The 14,827-nt window shown below is 41.0% G+C and overlaps 1 protein-coding gene across 1 annotated transcript in view; it reads left to right on the top strand.

Moving 5' to 3' along the window:
* The window catches only part of PLB1 (phospholipase B1), a 175,495-nt gene that overhangs the window by 23,371 nt on the left and 137,297 nt on the right, over positions 1 to 14,827 (top strand). The window contains exons 13-20 of the mRNA XM_077341488.1: positions 1,851 to 1,955; positions 2,618 to 2,713; positions 8,115 to 8,183; positions 8,925 to 9,005; positions 9,206 to 9,272; positions 12,122 to 12,180; positions 13,078 to 13,151; positions 14,656 to 14,699. Coding sequence (XP_077197603.1) covers positions 1,851 to 1,955; positions 2,618 to 2,713; positions 8,115 to 8,183; positions 8,925 to 9,005; positions 9,206 to 9,272; positions 12,122 to 12,180; positions 13,078 to 13,151; positions 14,656 to 14,699 — 595 coding nt within the window. The remainder of the gene's footprint in view (positions 1 to 1,850; positions 1,956 to 2,617; positions 2,714 to 8,114; positions 8,184 to 8,924; positions 9,006 to 9,205; positions 9,273 to 12,121; positions 12,181 to 13,077; positions 13,152 to 14,655; positions 14,700 to 14,827) is intronic.

Raw genomic sequence — 14,827 nt, 5'->3', positions numbered from 1 at the left:
CTTTATAGCTTTTAAAAATATTTGCTTTTGCAGTGGCTGGTGTGTGATAGGGCAGGTCTCGCTTCCCAAACCCAAGCTGTGGCCCAAAAACTTTGCTTTCAGCATGCATTGAATAGTTATAATTCAGTACATTTGTCAAATTTTCATATAATATGCTGTATCTGAGTTTCAGACATGGAAATAAATTGAAATTTCATGCCATAGTATGAGGAAATGGAAGTTATGAGCTATGATGAAAGATGATAGATGAATATTGTGGAAGGGAACCCTTTTAGTCAACTATAGCCAAATTAATAAAGAATGGATTGTGGCTCATAAAAGTGTCAGACTGTTTTCAATCCTCCCAATTCAGCAGAACAACATAAAGATATACACATTTTACAGAATGATCATGACTCAACCAAAACTGCACAGAGATGAAATTTGAATTCAGAAGTCCCTAATCCAAGCCCATTGGACTACACTACATCCTCATAAAAATCTAGTTCTTATTACGTTCATGTCACTTCTCTGAAGATTACACAATTTTGTCCAGGTGTAAAGAAAGGGCTTGTTATAGACCGATTATTCATGGCAGCACCCCCCCCCCCCCCCCACACACACACAAGGACACATTTCAGAAGTGGAGTTGGTCCACCGCTTTCTGAGTCCCCAAGGGGGACACATTTTGGCAACAGAGCAGCTCTGCCAGCAAAATGTATCTGCTTAGGAAACATAGGCATGGCAGAAAGGTTCTACCATCTGTGTGTGTGGGGGGGGGAGCAGCAGGGCGTGTTGTTTTGCAGGAAGATGGGATTGCGAGAGAATGCAATCCCACCTTCCTGCAAACTAGCAAAAAAAAAAAAAACATTTGACTTTGTGGCACTGTGAAGTGCTGTGGAGCTGAGTGAAGCATTTTTGTCCTTTCCTGGCCACCAAGGGGAGGAGCCAGACCTTGAAGGTCCAGCTCTTCCTTTGTGTACAGGCCTGTTTTGTCATGGATGCTGATGGGGCCCACAGCAAAAAGGGAATGCTGGAAAATCAGCATTTCCTTACCATGGGCCATCAGAGATCCTAAAGCGGGCCAGGGACTGGAGGGGGCTGAGGCGGAGCCAACATCAGGCATAAGCGAGGATTAGCACTACTGTCATGCAGGTGCCGACCTGGCTATTCCTGCCCATGCATAATCGGTCATAGTTACGCTAATGAGCTAAAAATGTATGTTAACAATGGGAAGCTTGACATTTGTTCCAGGCACCTAAAAGACTCCCTTAAGAAGATATTTGAGGAAATATGCCATTCTGACTACATCTAATGAAAGCACCACCTTGGTTAACCGTAGTGTCTCTGTGTTCTAAAGAATGTCACAAGGCAGATGATTTAGCTCAAAGCAAAAGCTGTGATCACTCGTGTTAGCTAACCAGGGTATATCTGAGATTTTATTTCATTTTACTTCATTTAAACCCTGCTTTCTATCCAGTAGGGACCCAAAACAGCTTATATTCTTCTTTTCTCCATTTTATTCTCACAACAACCAGTAAGTTAGTTGGATTATACTGGTTTGTTAGCATTATTTATTTATTATTTAAATTTATTATCTGCCATTATCAAGGATCATCTTGCGGCATCTTGCAACGTAAAAAAATAATACTCCACATAATTTAATATTTAAAAAACCAAGCATGCTCCAGTGAGGAAAAAATAAATAATAAAAGCCTCACCTCTTTCTCCTCCTCCTCCGAGGTTGATCTGAAATCCATTAAGTCATGGACAAACTGTGATTTGTACTATGTGTTCTCTGTGGTTATATGTTCTCTGTGATTATGGAGCACCGTTTATCCTATTAACTAGTGGTTATCCTTTTTGCATAGAATACTTTGGAAAAGCTGCTGGCATCCAAGTGGTATGACCAATCAGATGATTTTGCTGTCGTTCCCCAGACTTCTCTCCAGGAAGCTGAAGTGCATCCTGCAAGAGTGAGTGAATTACAACAGTTCTGTTCTTTCTGGAAGACTGAGTGGGGAACAAATTACTTTTCCTGGAAAAAGAGACTACATCACCTCAGGAAATCCAAAGCACCAAAATATGGTTCTTTGACCTGCAAAGGACTCCTGATTCTGGTGTGGTAGGGGGACAGCTCCCTGGGGGACATGCCCATTATCTGAACTTTTCTCTGCATTAAATGGGGGGAAACATAATATTTCATTTCACCTGCTCATCTAAATTTTCTATGAACTTATCTTAGAATCATAGAATCATAGAGTTGGAAGGGGCCATACAGGCCATCTAGTCCAACCCCCTGCTCTACGCATGATCAGCCCTAAGCATCCTTATGCAAGAGAAAGTATGAAAAGTTCTGAAAACAAAACTCTTAACACCTGAGTGCCATATTGTTATGTTCAGAGATGGTGGCAGGATAGACATAGTTGGACACCTGCTGAGGCCCATGACCAATCACAGAGCATATGTCAGCTCCCTTATCTCAAAGGAAAACATGTTTGGTAACAATAGAGGAAAGAGAGTCCAAAATAAATGTATACTTTATTGATGCCCATTTTCACTGTCTTTATGGACCAAATGAGAAGCTGTCTTTAAGTCCCAGCCATTCAAATCCCATTCAATTTTCCCTCTCTTGCAGAATGGGAGAGATAACGTTGATTCCCCAAAGAGGTCATCAGTAGAAATTCCAGGAAAGGAGTTTTCTGCTCTGGGAGTAGAACTCTGGAACAACATGGTAAGAAGACTAGAGGTGTTTTGATTGCACTGAAAAAATATATCACTCTTCCAAGTTTGGCAGTTTAAACTTGTCAGGAACCAGGCTGAGCCTAGCCTGCAGAGTCCGTGATAAAGGAACATCCAAGATCCAACAGGCAGTTGCAAATCCAAAGAGAGCTTTATTTAGATGGAGTCTACAGAACGCTGAAGCAAGCCAAGATCTTCCTAAGCAAAGATCTTGATAATAGTAAAGTACAAAGGGACACTCAGGGCAGATATAGAGCCCACCACATAAGGGAAGGGGGTACATAGGCGTTTTGGCAGGAGAGTGAGAGGACAGCAAAGGTGGGTTGATTCCCAGGCGACCAGATGGCCCGGAATCTTATCAGAGCAGTTGGCACTTTGTTAAGACTTGAGTTGTCTCCGCAAGGACACTTACAGTAAGATTGATACATCAGCAGCAGAGCCTCTCCCGCTGGGAAAAGGAAGGGAGGCTGGGAGTTAGCCGACAGGTTTATTGCTTTACGGCCTTGGCTGGGGCCGGCTGGTGAGAGACCAAAAGGTATGTGAGAAAGCGAAACTTAGATGGCATGAATCGGGGTTCATGACAAAACTGTGAAAAGGTGCACAGGGAATCTCTTTGCATCACCAGAATCACATTTAAATCAGGTCTGAGTTTATGGTTAAGAAAGAATTTGAAATGAGGTGTGTCCACAGTGTTCCCTCTGTTGTTCGTCCTACAAATCCCACATGATACAGCAGCCTTACTGATTCTATGCAGACCTGGATCTGCTCAGTGCCTGAGAAATCTATATATGCAGCCTTTATTTCCATGCCAAAGCAAGTCACTATGCAAATACACTAAATAGGTCAAATGTTCACGAAGGAGAAGAGCTGTTTTTGTGTACCCTGCTTTTACTATCCAAAGGAGTCTGAAAGCAGCTTATGGTCACCTATCCTTCCTTTCTCCACAATAGACACCCTGTGAGAGGTGAGGCTGAGAGAGCTCTGAGAACTGTGACTGGCCCAAGTTTACCCAACTGGCTGCATGTGGAGGAGTGAGGAATCAAACCCATTTCTCCAAATTACAGACTGCCACTCTTAACTACTACACCAAGCTGGTTTTCAAGAAGGTCATCATCTAGGTTCCCTGTTACTCAGGGATGTTGTCAAATAGAAGCCATAGGAAGTATATACCTGCTTTGTGATCACCCTCTCTGACAGTATATCACATTTCACCCTTCCTCCAGAATGCTCACTATAGCATGGACAGGGTTATTCCATTTTTTATGTTTTTGTATGATAGTGATTGGCTCAACATCATTCCAAGGAACAATGATGGCTCCAACTCCAAGGCCGATTTCAATCTATTGCACTCCACTGGCTATTGATTTTAATAATGTACAATAAAATCTAAATAACTGTGGAAATAATCTAACCTTGCTCCCATTGTTCAGGGCCCTGCCCTGCATTAGTCCAAGAAAATTGGCCAATCAAAACGAATAGAAGTAGGAGCCTTGCTCCTTGGAACAGAAGCTAGTACGCTGGGGGGAAACAAAATGGTGGTTGTACGGATGTCTTGCAAAGAGAAAAAGAAAACAAATATTTGGTTCCAATGAGTCATTGCCTTTTAATACAAATATTTGGGACATCACCAGTTATAACTCCAGGATATGATCTAACTTTAATGCCACCCATGTCTTCCATGGAAGGGCAGGAGTTATAAACTTTAATCAAGGTTAGCAACCTTGGATTAAAAGAATTACATTAAGTTATCTTGATCTTTCTCCCCTATTCCCATAAAACACTCACAAGAAGAACATCAAAGTTCTTGCCTTAGCTGTTATTTTATGGCAGGTCAGATGCTTTGATAAGATACACAACAGCTGTGTTCCTGGGTTATTTGGTTTGCCTTCACTTCCTTTAACCAGGAGGGGGATTGTGAGGTACATGTACTTGAACTATAAGAAAGCACAACATGTATTTTCTTTAACAGGGGGGGGGGGACAAGCCAATCACTCACTTTTATGTGCTTAGAAGAATGAAATGCAAGTACATTAATCAGGAATATTCGATTCACCCTATTCAAAAACAAAATTGCAATTGTTCTCCCTTTCCAAACCTACAATGTATATCTTTCCTGAATGTCAAGTCATTACTGATCACATGTATGTGTTATCTCTTGGTTAATCAGTCTTTCTCTATCATACTTTCAAGGATCAGAATTTTACCACTCCCTACTTCCCCAAGTTTCTGATCCAGATGTATGTAAAAGTCTTGACAGAGTGCTACAGATGACCAGAATAGGATAGGTTTACATATGAACTAATGTAAATGATCACTTGGGAAACATATCTTCACTTCTCCATCCCAAGACACTTCCCTGTCTTCCTTAGACATCTTAAATGACTTTGCACTGGAACAGTTTGCCCCAAGGCCAACAAGAGGGATAGCAATCTTGGACTTGATCATGAGTGGGGTTCGAGACCTAGTGATGTAGAGGAGGCTCCACCAACTGGAAACCACAGTTACAATGCTATGAAATTCAGTGTTCATGTCAATAGAAAGTTACCCCTAAAGTCCAAAACTATAACATTAAATTTCAAAAGAAGGATGACTTCAGAAAGATCTCCACAAATTGGGTGAAGTTCAATGTTGGTAAATATTAAGGTGATGCACATTGGAGTAAAATTTGGAACTACAAGTATAGACTAATGGAGTCTGAACTTGCTGAAACTGAGAGGGGAAAAAGATCTAGGTGTCAGAGAGTAGATAGTAGATCATTAGGAAAAGACGAAAAATAAAACAGCCAATATTATAATGTCCCTGTAGAAATCCATGGCATGGTGTCCATTGGGATACTGTGTGTATTTCTTACAATATCTCAAAAAGCACATTGCAGGCTGGAAAAAGTACAGAAGAAGGTAACCAAGGTGGTTAGGGAGTTGGAGCACCTTCCCTACTTGCAAGTAGGTGTTTGCTCTGATAGCTATATTGACTCATTTATACCTGGAAGTCTCCAAGTGAAGGTGAAGTCACCAAGGGATGCTCTTCCATGTTTATATATTGGATCATCTGGCTTTCTTCTATATGATTTGCTAATTCCCGTGAATTCTCTTGGTTAAATCGGTGAATCATCTCATGTTTTCGTATCAGTTTGCATCTATGAATGTGTGTGAGAGGAAGCATGTATCTGAGAGGATGTGATCTAGGAGGGTGTTTCTGTGATTAGCTGCATCAGAGTTCATATTTTTAAAGAGAAGAGTCAGAATACGGGGCTATTTTTCTTCCAATATCTCAAGCTCTACTAGTTCAAGGAATTATCTGAACCAGAAGTCAAAGGTTTGCATTAAGTTATTTCCAGTGGGCATATTTTCTTATCTCTGATTTCTACTTGACAAAGTCAGATGACATTCAAGATACTGTCAGAATTTATTATAAAAGTACTTATCTGAGCCACATCTCTGACAAGGAAACTCTTCTACTCTCATTAGAATTTTACTACAAAGTTCAGTACCTAATACAAAATAATACAAGTTTATGACAATGAGAGGTTGGGAACACTACAGAAATTACAGTAATCAATGTTTTTGGACACGTGATCAGACATGCTGTAGGAGTTCCCTGCTCAATCCTCTGGCATGTGGGAATATGATTAGGATTGAGACGGTGGTGTGCAAGGAGAGGGATCTTCCCTTCCCATGCCATTTTTTTCTGATCTGAAAGGTCACATGGATAAATATAATAAGCTATATATACATTTCCACCATGGGGAAAATATTGGTTGCCTGTATTCATTAAACAATAATTTTTGCTATATATGTCAGTGTTTGCTGTGAAAAAATATTGCACACATGGCCAAATACTCTTTTGCCAACTTAATTGATGAGAACGGAAGAGGCTTAGCTCCTAGACATACATCCAGAGGTACAGCTATAATGATTGTGGCAAAATTAGTTAGCTTGTCTATGTTGAATATCCAGTTAATGATGTACCAGTAGGTCTCAGAAGCTATAGCTGGATTCCTATGTGAAGCCCTTTGCCACCATTCTCATTTATCTATATTATTATTATTTTCAGATCTTTTCTTATTTCATATGCTATTTTATTCTGATCTATTGTTACCCTGCTTTTATAATTCATGCTATTAAAGGTTTATTGATTAATGTACCAATAGGCACAGTGTAATAAAAAGCTCCCAGGTACACTCTTTAGAGTGCTATGTCATATTTCAGCGAGTCAAAGACATTACCCTCTCCCTCATTTCAGATTTTAAGAAATCTTTTTTTGGTCATTTCTTGTATGACTGAGGGCCAATTCACTTATTACTGTTGTTGTATCTCCCGGATCTTTTGTGAGAGTTCCGTGCTTAGAGGTTAATTCCCAAATGCATGAAGGCTAGCTGTGTGGAGGCCTGAGGTTTGGAGGGACTTGACTCAGTCATGGGGGAGATGGAGATGAAGCCTCCCCTTGCATTGTTGTTCCTGCCTGAAACCCACAAGGGATGATAAGTGATGAAGAAAACCTGAGAGACCAGTGCAGTGACTGAGGGAGGTGCATTACATAGATATACAGCATGGTAGTACTGTTTTGGCATAGATTTACCATTTTTTCAATCTGTAAAGGATTCTGGTGCCAAAAAATCATTTTTATTTATCCACATGGGCTTTGAACCATCGTAGCCAATAGTGACAGTCACAAAGCAGTTAATTGAAGCATGAATGAGCTGACTTAAATAGTTTCTAGCCTAGTGGAGTTTGGAACAAACTACAATTTAAAAGAAACTTGAAAGAAAAACAGCCACAATGTATGCTAAACATTGTAGTCTCTGAAGCATAATTCTGGCTACCAAGAGACAGGCTAATTGAAAAGATTGTACAATTTGTGTAACAAGTTCCTGTAAAGTTCAGACTGTTCGGGAAGAATATCTGAATAAACTGTTCTTCAGGCCATGATGTGATCCTTGCATCAGTGTTCAGTCTGTTTTGAGCACAGCTGTTCAGCACTCATGGTGTCCCTTGTTCACAAAGTATATCAGTTTCATCTGCCATCATAATCACAGTACAGTATTAAGGCCTCCTAGATCTGACAAAAGGCCACACTTCCTACAGCAAGTTTATTCCACCCATTACTTGCAGATAGAGACCTGGTTTTCAGAAATTACAGCTGGGCATCGTGCAGATGCTATGTGATACAACAGAGGAAATTAGATGTTCTTTGCTTAACAAGCTTTTTTATATGTAAGAGATTTTTTTTTTTGCAAGGTCCTCCACCTACGGTTTGATCACAATTTAGGCCAAACACAATCTGACTTCCTCATCTGTTTGTAAGAGCTAGCTCTAGCTGTAGAGCATCATGACTGAAATGACCCAGGAACAAACTTTGAATGAACCTCATTATGCTTCCATTTTCTCTTCTAGATGGAACCAATTGGGCAGAAGCAGCCTTATCGTCTTTCCAAGATAACAAAGCCAGTGTGTCCTTCCCAGGTAGAAAGCTTTTACCTGTATATTTAACACAGACATATGTTTTGTACTAGATTGTTGTAGGAGAGGAAAGGTTGGTTGTTATTGTGTGCACTCATTTTAATTTTTGAATTTAAAATATCATCCAGCTGAACTGGCAACCCTTGAAGCAATGTTAATCTGCCCCAGCGACCCTACCAAATTTTAAACAAGATGTGGTAAACATTTTGTCCAGTATTTCTCATGAGGAATTTATTTCAGAAGTGAAGTGTAGAAGAGAGAGGCCTTCGGCATAGTACTGTTGCATTTCTTCAATGCTTGCATGGTACTCCCTGGTCATCCTCAATCACTTATGTGACTTCACAGTCATTGTTGTTGTTAGGCTCTTCTCCAGGGAGTCTTTATTTCTCATGATAGGCTACTGATATTCAAAAGCTGCAAATAATAAAATTATGACTCTGGAACTGTTCTGATGTTCAGAGTATGTTTGCCAACCTCTAGGTGGTAGCTGGAGATCTGGGATTACAACTGAACGCCAGGTGATAGACATCAGTTCACCTGGAAAGAATGGCCACTTTGCAAGGTGGACTACCCTCCCCAAACCCCACCCTCCTCTGACTCTGTCTCCAGATATTTCCCAACCAGAGCTGGCAACGCTAGAAGTGATCTCTAAAAATATGGTAATTAGCCTCCCCTGATTTAAATGGGCCTCTCTTAGATCACCCAGTGATCGTCTTTTCCATTTTGTTATTATATTTCTGGCAGGAGCATCCGTACTTCTTCACATATAGGAACAGCAACTACTCACCTTCTCCTGTGGAGTCAGCCCAAGAACAGCAGCCCGAGGTACAGAAAGTTCTGCTTGCCTAATATGTTAGTTTTCAGGTGGTGGGGGGGGGGGGCTTTGGCACAAGAATGTGGTGTTATTTGTGATTTTTTTTTCCAAAGGAAAAATCCACTCAATCCAGTCTATGTATTAGAACATATTTTTCACTGCTGGAATACTAAAGGCCATCTGTAACTGGTTGTTCTGTACTTTTCTACAGCAATTGAGCTTTGGGACAATCATTCCATGTTCTGATCGCAGCCCTTCAGACACAGTTCCACAATCAGGTACAGATTTGGGGTCTATATTGTTTCAATTCATCCTTAAGGTTATCAAGATTCTGTGCACTGGTTCCGAAAAAGCCCAAGGGGCCCTTTACACATAACGACAGATGAAAAACCCAGATATTCTGTTGCATTTCAACAGTTTTCACCTTTCCCCTCTGCTTAAGTATAATTGTTTGCTTGCTTGATCTGCTGCTTACAGGTATCTTGTCTGGCACTTCTAGTCGTAGCTTTCTGTGCCTGTTTTATTCATATTGAATTGTTTTAAAGTTATTTTATATTTTAACAATTCTGCAAACTGCCTTGAGAGCTCTCCTTAATGAAGCACACAGCATTTTAACAAATCAGTCCCAAGATAGTCACTGACATTGTAATGCTAAATGGTGTTACATCTCTAGAGGAAATCAATAGACTCTGTTTAGGATTGTACTGTAAATTTACTTGGTAGTCATATGCCTTTCAGCATCATCTACCTGACAAATTTTCTGTACACATGAAGTAGCTCCATGAACTTACTGGAGGAAGGGATTCAGATCTAATTAATAAATCTAATCAATGTAGATAATTGGTTTACAAACAGGAAGATATATATGATGAATAAAAGAAAAAGAGAGCATATATCAGTGACATGGGAAATTTCAGGCAGAAGACTTTCCTACATGCTTTCTTAATCATGCTATTTGAGATGTCAAAGAGCTGAACCTTGCATATGAAATGCAGGATTTCTACCAATCAGTTGTGGCTAAATGGGTGGGGGATCTTAGTTAAAGCTATGTTTGGAAATTTACATAAATAAGTCCCTAATGCATTTTTGTATTCAAATGCTAGATATTTGTGTACATAATATAAAAGTGTATAATTAGTACTCTGAAATGGTATTTCAGTCATCAGAAAAGCGTAGAATGGTGATTCCAGTACCACTGGAATATAGCATTGCTTTCTTCCTTCAATTGAATTATTATGAGTTTGCCATCCAAGATTAATATATCTAGTTCTCAACATGGCCAAATCTGTGGATGCTTAAATTCAGAAATAGTGGCCATTCACAGATGAAAGATCTGTGCAAACCTGAGACATGTCCCTCAAAAACTGAAATCTAAAATAAAATTACACTGGGGAGAGGAGGTTAAAACCCTTTAAAAGGACAGAAGCAGTGTCTGTAGCTTTAAGAAATGAATTCCTTTAATAGCTATTGTTAGGCAGCTATAACAGTATAGCTAGCCTTCAAGCCTTGCTTTCTGACAGTAAAAGGCAAGGGGAGGCAGGGCACTTTCCAGGGTTGTTTTTGTCTTTGCGGCCATCTCAGCAGCCATCACAAGGTAGCTTCTTGCATGATGCACCCAGGCTGACCTGCCTGCTACTACTGTTCTACAGCAGCCTTACAAGAAAGCCCGTGTAGTGTAGTGGTTAGGATTTTACAGAAGGACCTTGGAGGTCTAGGTCTGAATCCCTACTCTGTTGTGGAAGATCATTGCATGACTTTGAGTGAGTCACATGCTCTTGGTCTAACCTACCTCACAGGTTGGTGTGAGCTAAAAATGGATGAGATGAATTTAATGTAAGCAGCTTTTGGTTCCCCATTGTGGAAGAAAATGGGATATAAATTAAATAAATGTTATCTTAACACAGTACAGATTTATTTGGACTACAGTTAGTTTGAATTGTTTGCCTGATACCAGAGCTCTGTCCACCTCAGTCCCAATTCAAATAAATCAGATTTTATAAAATACCAGCCATGCATAAAGTTAATCTCTTGAAAAGTTGTCCATTTTAGTTTCAAAGCACAAACACCTGTAACTTCCAGAAACTTGTTCTTGTGCAATGGAAATGGCAGTCAAAGCACTTATCTTAAATTATATCTCATGTACCATCATTCTAAAGAGCCTCTTGTGGCGCAGAGTGGTAAGGCAGCAAGCATGCAGTCTGAAAGCTCTGCCCATGAGGCTGGGAGTTCAATCCCAGCAGCCAGCTCAAGGTTGATTCAGCCTTCCACCCTTCCGAGGTCGGTAAAATGTGTACCCAGCTTGCTGGGGGGTAAAACGGTAATGACTGGGGAAGGCACTGGCAAACCACCCTGTACTGAGTCTGCCATGAAAACACTAGAGGGCGTCACCCCAAGGGTCAGACATGACTCAGTGCTTGCACAGGGGATACCTTTACCTTTACCATCATTCAACAGCCATGAGATATAGGCCACTATTGTTATCCCCAAGTTACCGATCACATGCTGAGGTCTATGGAATAATGTCCCACCAAAGTTTACTCAGTTGAGGTTCCAAGCACAGTGGCCCAGTCCACAGCAGACAGTCAGGACCTTAGCTCATATCATGCAACCTATATGGGATGGATGCCCCTCTAAAATGGTTTCAGAGACGTTTTCAAACCTGATTCTGCATACAAAACTTCTCATTCTATTTTCCTCATTCTGTTTTGGCATTTGTATAAAAACAGGAAGGTGATGCAGATGACTTGTGCTAGTCCCAGTTTTACAAAATGTAGTTGGTTTGAGTTGTTGCAAGGCCTAGTGGGGCCAATTTTTATGGGACTTTCTGATTCACTGCTAAAGTTCTCATTGTGTTAAAAGGCTGTCAGTTACTCATTTTCTTAAAAGGGAAATATTCTTAGTAGAAATGTGTTAGCAACAATCTGACCCTGATTTCTTGGGGGGGGAAAGTTGTAGGAGAATAAGATATTTTGGTCCACAGCATGTACTTGCACTGGAGGCTAAAAAAGTTAAGGTAATGTGATGAAACATGAATATTAAATAATATTCCTCCTAAAGAAATGGATCTGTAATGCAGAAGATCTTCTTTTGGGGGAAAACGTTTCATCTTTCTATTTCTTTTTTATAGTTCATAAGTTGAGACCGGCAGACATTAAAGTGATAGGTGCCCTCGGGGACTCATTAACTGTAAGTATAGATCTCTGCATGTTAAACTGGATGGTAAAAAGGCGTCTTTGAATTTTAACTTTAGAAGGAAGAGAGCAAAATTGTTCGTGGCTAACTGAATTCTCCATGCTTTTATTTGCTATAGACCAAGCCACTCCTTTGAGCTAGGGATACTACTGCCTCTTGCAGCTACCTCTCACTCAAACTCATCTCAGATACGTTCCTGGGCCTCAAACAGAGGAATGCATGATAAAGAACCTTTTCAGGCTCCTTTTAAACGAATTCGGTGACATGCTATACAGGGGCTACTTGGATGTGGGGCGAAGCACTGAACTGTGGCCAGTTTAGATGCAACACTTCCTATGTGCAGCGTAGGAAACATCTTCATAGCATTTAAAAATATTCTTATGATGTGTAATGGGGCATGTGTCTGCAATGTGTGCCAGCTATACAAAGCACAAACAGTAGCTGCTGTCATTTTATTTGTTTGTTTATTTATGTTTGGATTTATATAACCACCGCTCACAGAAAACTGGCTCGCAGTGGTTTACAATTTTATAATACAGATCCAACAACAAATAGTTATTAAAAATAAGCCCCAATTAAACCCCATTTAAATCCCAGGAGTCCCTACCAGCAATTATGGTCCATGGACAGCTGGAGAGGCATAGTTTGGCCATCCCTGCCCTATAGGGTCCCCGTAAATGGGCTGCAACTTGATGGCACTTCATACACCCCCCCACACACACACACACAATTCCAGTGTCTTTGCAGCATTTCAGGCAAAAGTAAAATGCTCCAGAGACACTTGGAAATAGGAAGTTGGAGCATTTTGAGGGGCTTGTGTCAAAGTACTTATTCGTGGCATGTTACTCTGCAAGGGTGACCACGAATCCTATTTCTCCTCTCTAATGTCAGGCGGCGAATGGAGCAGGATCTTCACCACTCAATATTGCTGATGTCCTAGTACAGTATCGAGGCCTTTCATGGAGGTGAGTGCTATAAACCAAAATAAACCAAAACCAAGGCTCAAGGCAAATTTCAGAATTTAAACAAAAATGCAATCATATCTCATGGACCTACAGTAAGCAATGCAGCATACAATCTGTCACCTGTTTATTAACAATATCCATTAAAACCAGTGAGGATTCTTGAGAATAGTACATGCTGTGTAGCGTTTTACCTATGTTACTTGCAGGTAACATGGGTAAAACTGGAAGTGACACAAGAGGCTGTAGTATTCCATAAAATCATGGTGGTAACCCCATAAATGTTATGCTGAATGCTTGAGTGTCCCCAGCGACATGCTGGCATCACTTGTGGGCACACAGAGTGAGGTCTGCATGTTGCCAGTCATTAAGTAGTCTCCCAATAAGTCTCCTGCCAGTTGCCAAGAAGGGTGATAGAGGGCATGGGAACAGGTAGAGAAGCACACAGACTATTGCTGCCAAACAAAGCAGTCATCAGGAGACAGGGGCAAAGACATAGACAGGCTGTAGGCGAAGGAGTGATGTCACATCTAGAAAAACCTGGACATGAGCTCCCGGAAGAGCTAAGGGCCCTGACGGAACTACCCAGGTTCCGCAGGGCCTGTAAAGCGGAGTACTTAAGATGGAGTGGCCCCTTGTGTTTTGTGATGGCTCTATGGCTGCCAACTATAGGTTGGGAAATTCCTGGATACTTGGAGATGCTGCCATATTCTTTAGAAGACAAAGAAGAAGAGTTGTTTTTATATCCTACTTTTCATTACCTGAAGGAGTCTCAAAGTGGCTTACAATAACCTTCCCTTCCTCCAGTGAAGTTGCCTTATACAGAGCTGGCCCATTGATCTGTCCAGTTTAGTACTGTCTGCTTGGCATAGGGTTGCTAATTCAGAATTGGGGAAATCATGGATATTTGAGAGAGGAGCCTAGAGAAGGACTGGGTTTGGGGAGAAGAACAAATGTCAGAGTCCACCCTCCAAGGCAGCCATTTTCTCCAGGGGAACTGATCTCTGTAATCTAGAAGAAGAAGAAGAGTCGGTTCTTATATACCACTTTTCTCTACCCGATGGAATCTCAGAGTGGCTTACAGTCGCCTTCCCTTTCCTCTCCCCACAACAGACACCCTGTGAGGTGGGTGAGGCTGAGAGAGCCCTGATAATATTGCTCAGTCAGAACAACTTTATCAGTGCTGTGGTGAGCCCAAGGTCACCAAGCTGGTTGCATGTGGAGGAGCGTGGAATCAAACCCTGCTCGCCAGACTAGGTCCGCACTCCTAACCACTAGACCAAGCTTGCTCTCTAGCGGTCATGGTTCTTTCATATTTGTTCTGCCTTGGACCAAGACAACAACATACTACGTATGAGCACCATCAGCCTCTACCAATTTGTTAACAATAGCCATAACCAGAATTGTTACAGACAGAAGACATCACTAGGGGGCACTCAATTGCTTCGTCCAAGAAAATGATCTGAACGTTTTGCTCTGTTTTTCTCCCTTCCTTCCCATTCTACAGTGTTGGCGGAGATGAAAATGTAAAGACAGTCACAACATTAGCGAGTAAGTGTGTGTTTCCGAAGGCTTGGATATTTGAAGCTCTTTCATAATTTTGAGCAGACTTGTGGAGAAGTTTAGCAGGTTGGCAAGCCGGATCACTTTGCACTCAGTGTCAGGACTAGAAAACAGGC

This window comes from Paroedura picta, chromosome 1 (genome assembly GCF_049243985.1).
Source record: "Paroedura picta isolate Pp20150507F chromosome 1, Ppicta_v3.0, whole genome shotgun sequence".
Classification (NCBI taxonomy): Eukaryota; Metazoa; Chordata; class Lepidosauria; order Squamata; family Gekkonidae; genus Paroedura; species Paroedura picta.
The sequence above is the reverse complement of the archived record's forward strand: the minus strand, read 5'-3'. Positions and strand labels throughout refer to the sequence as shown.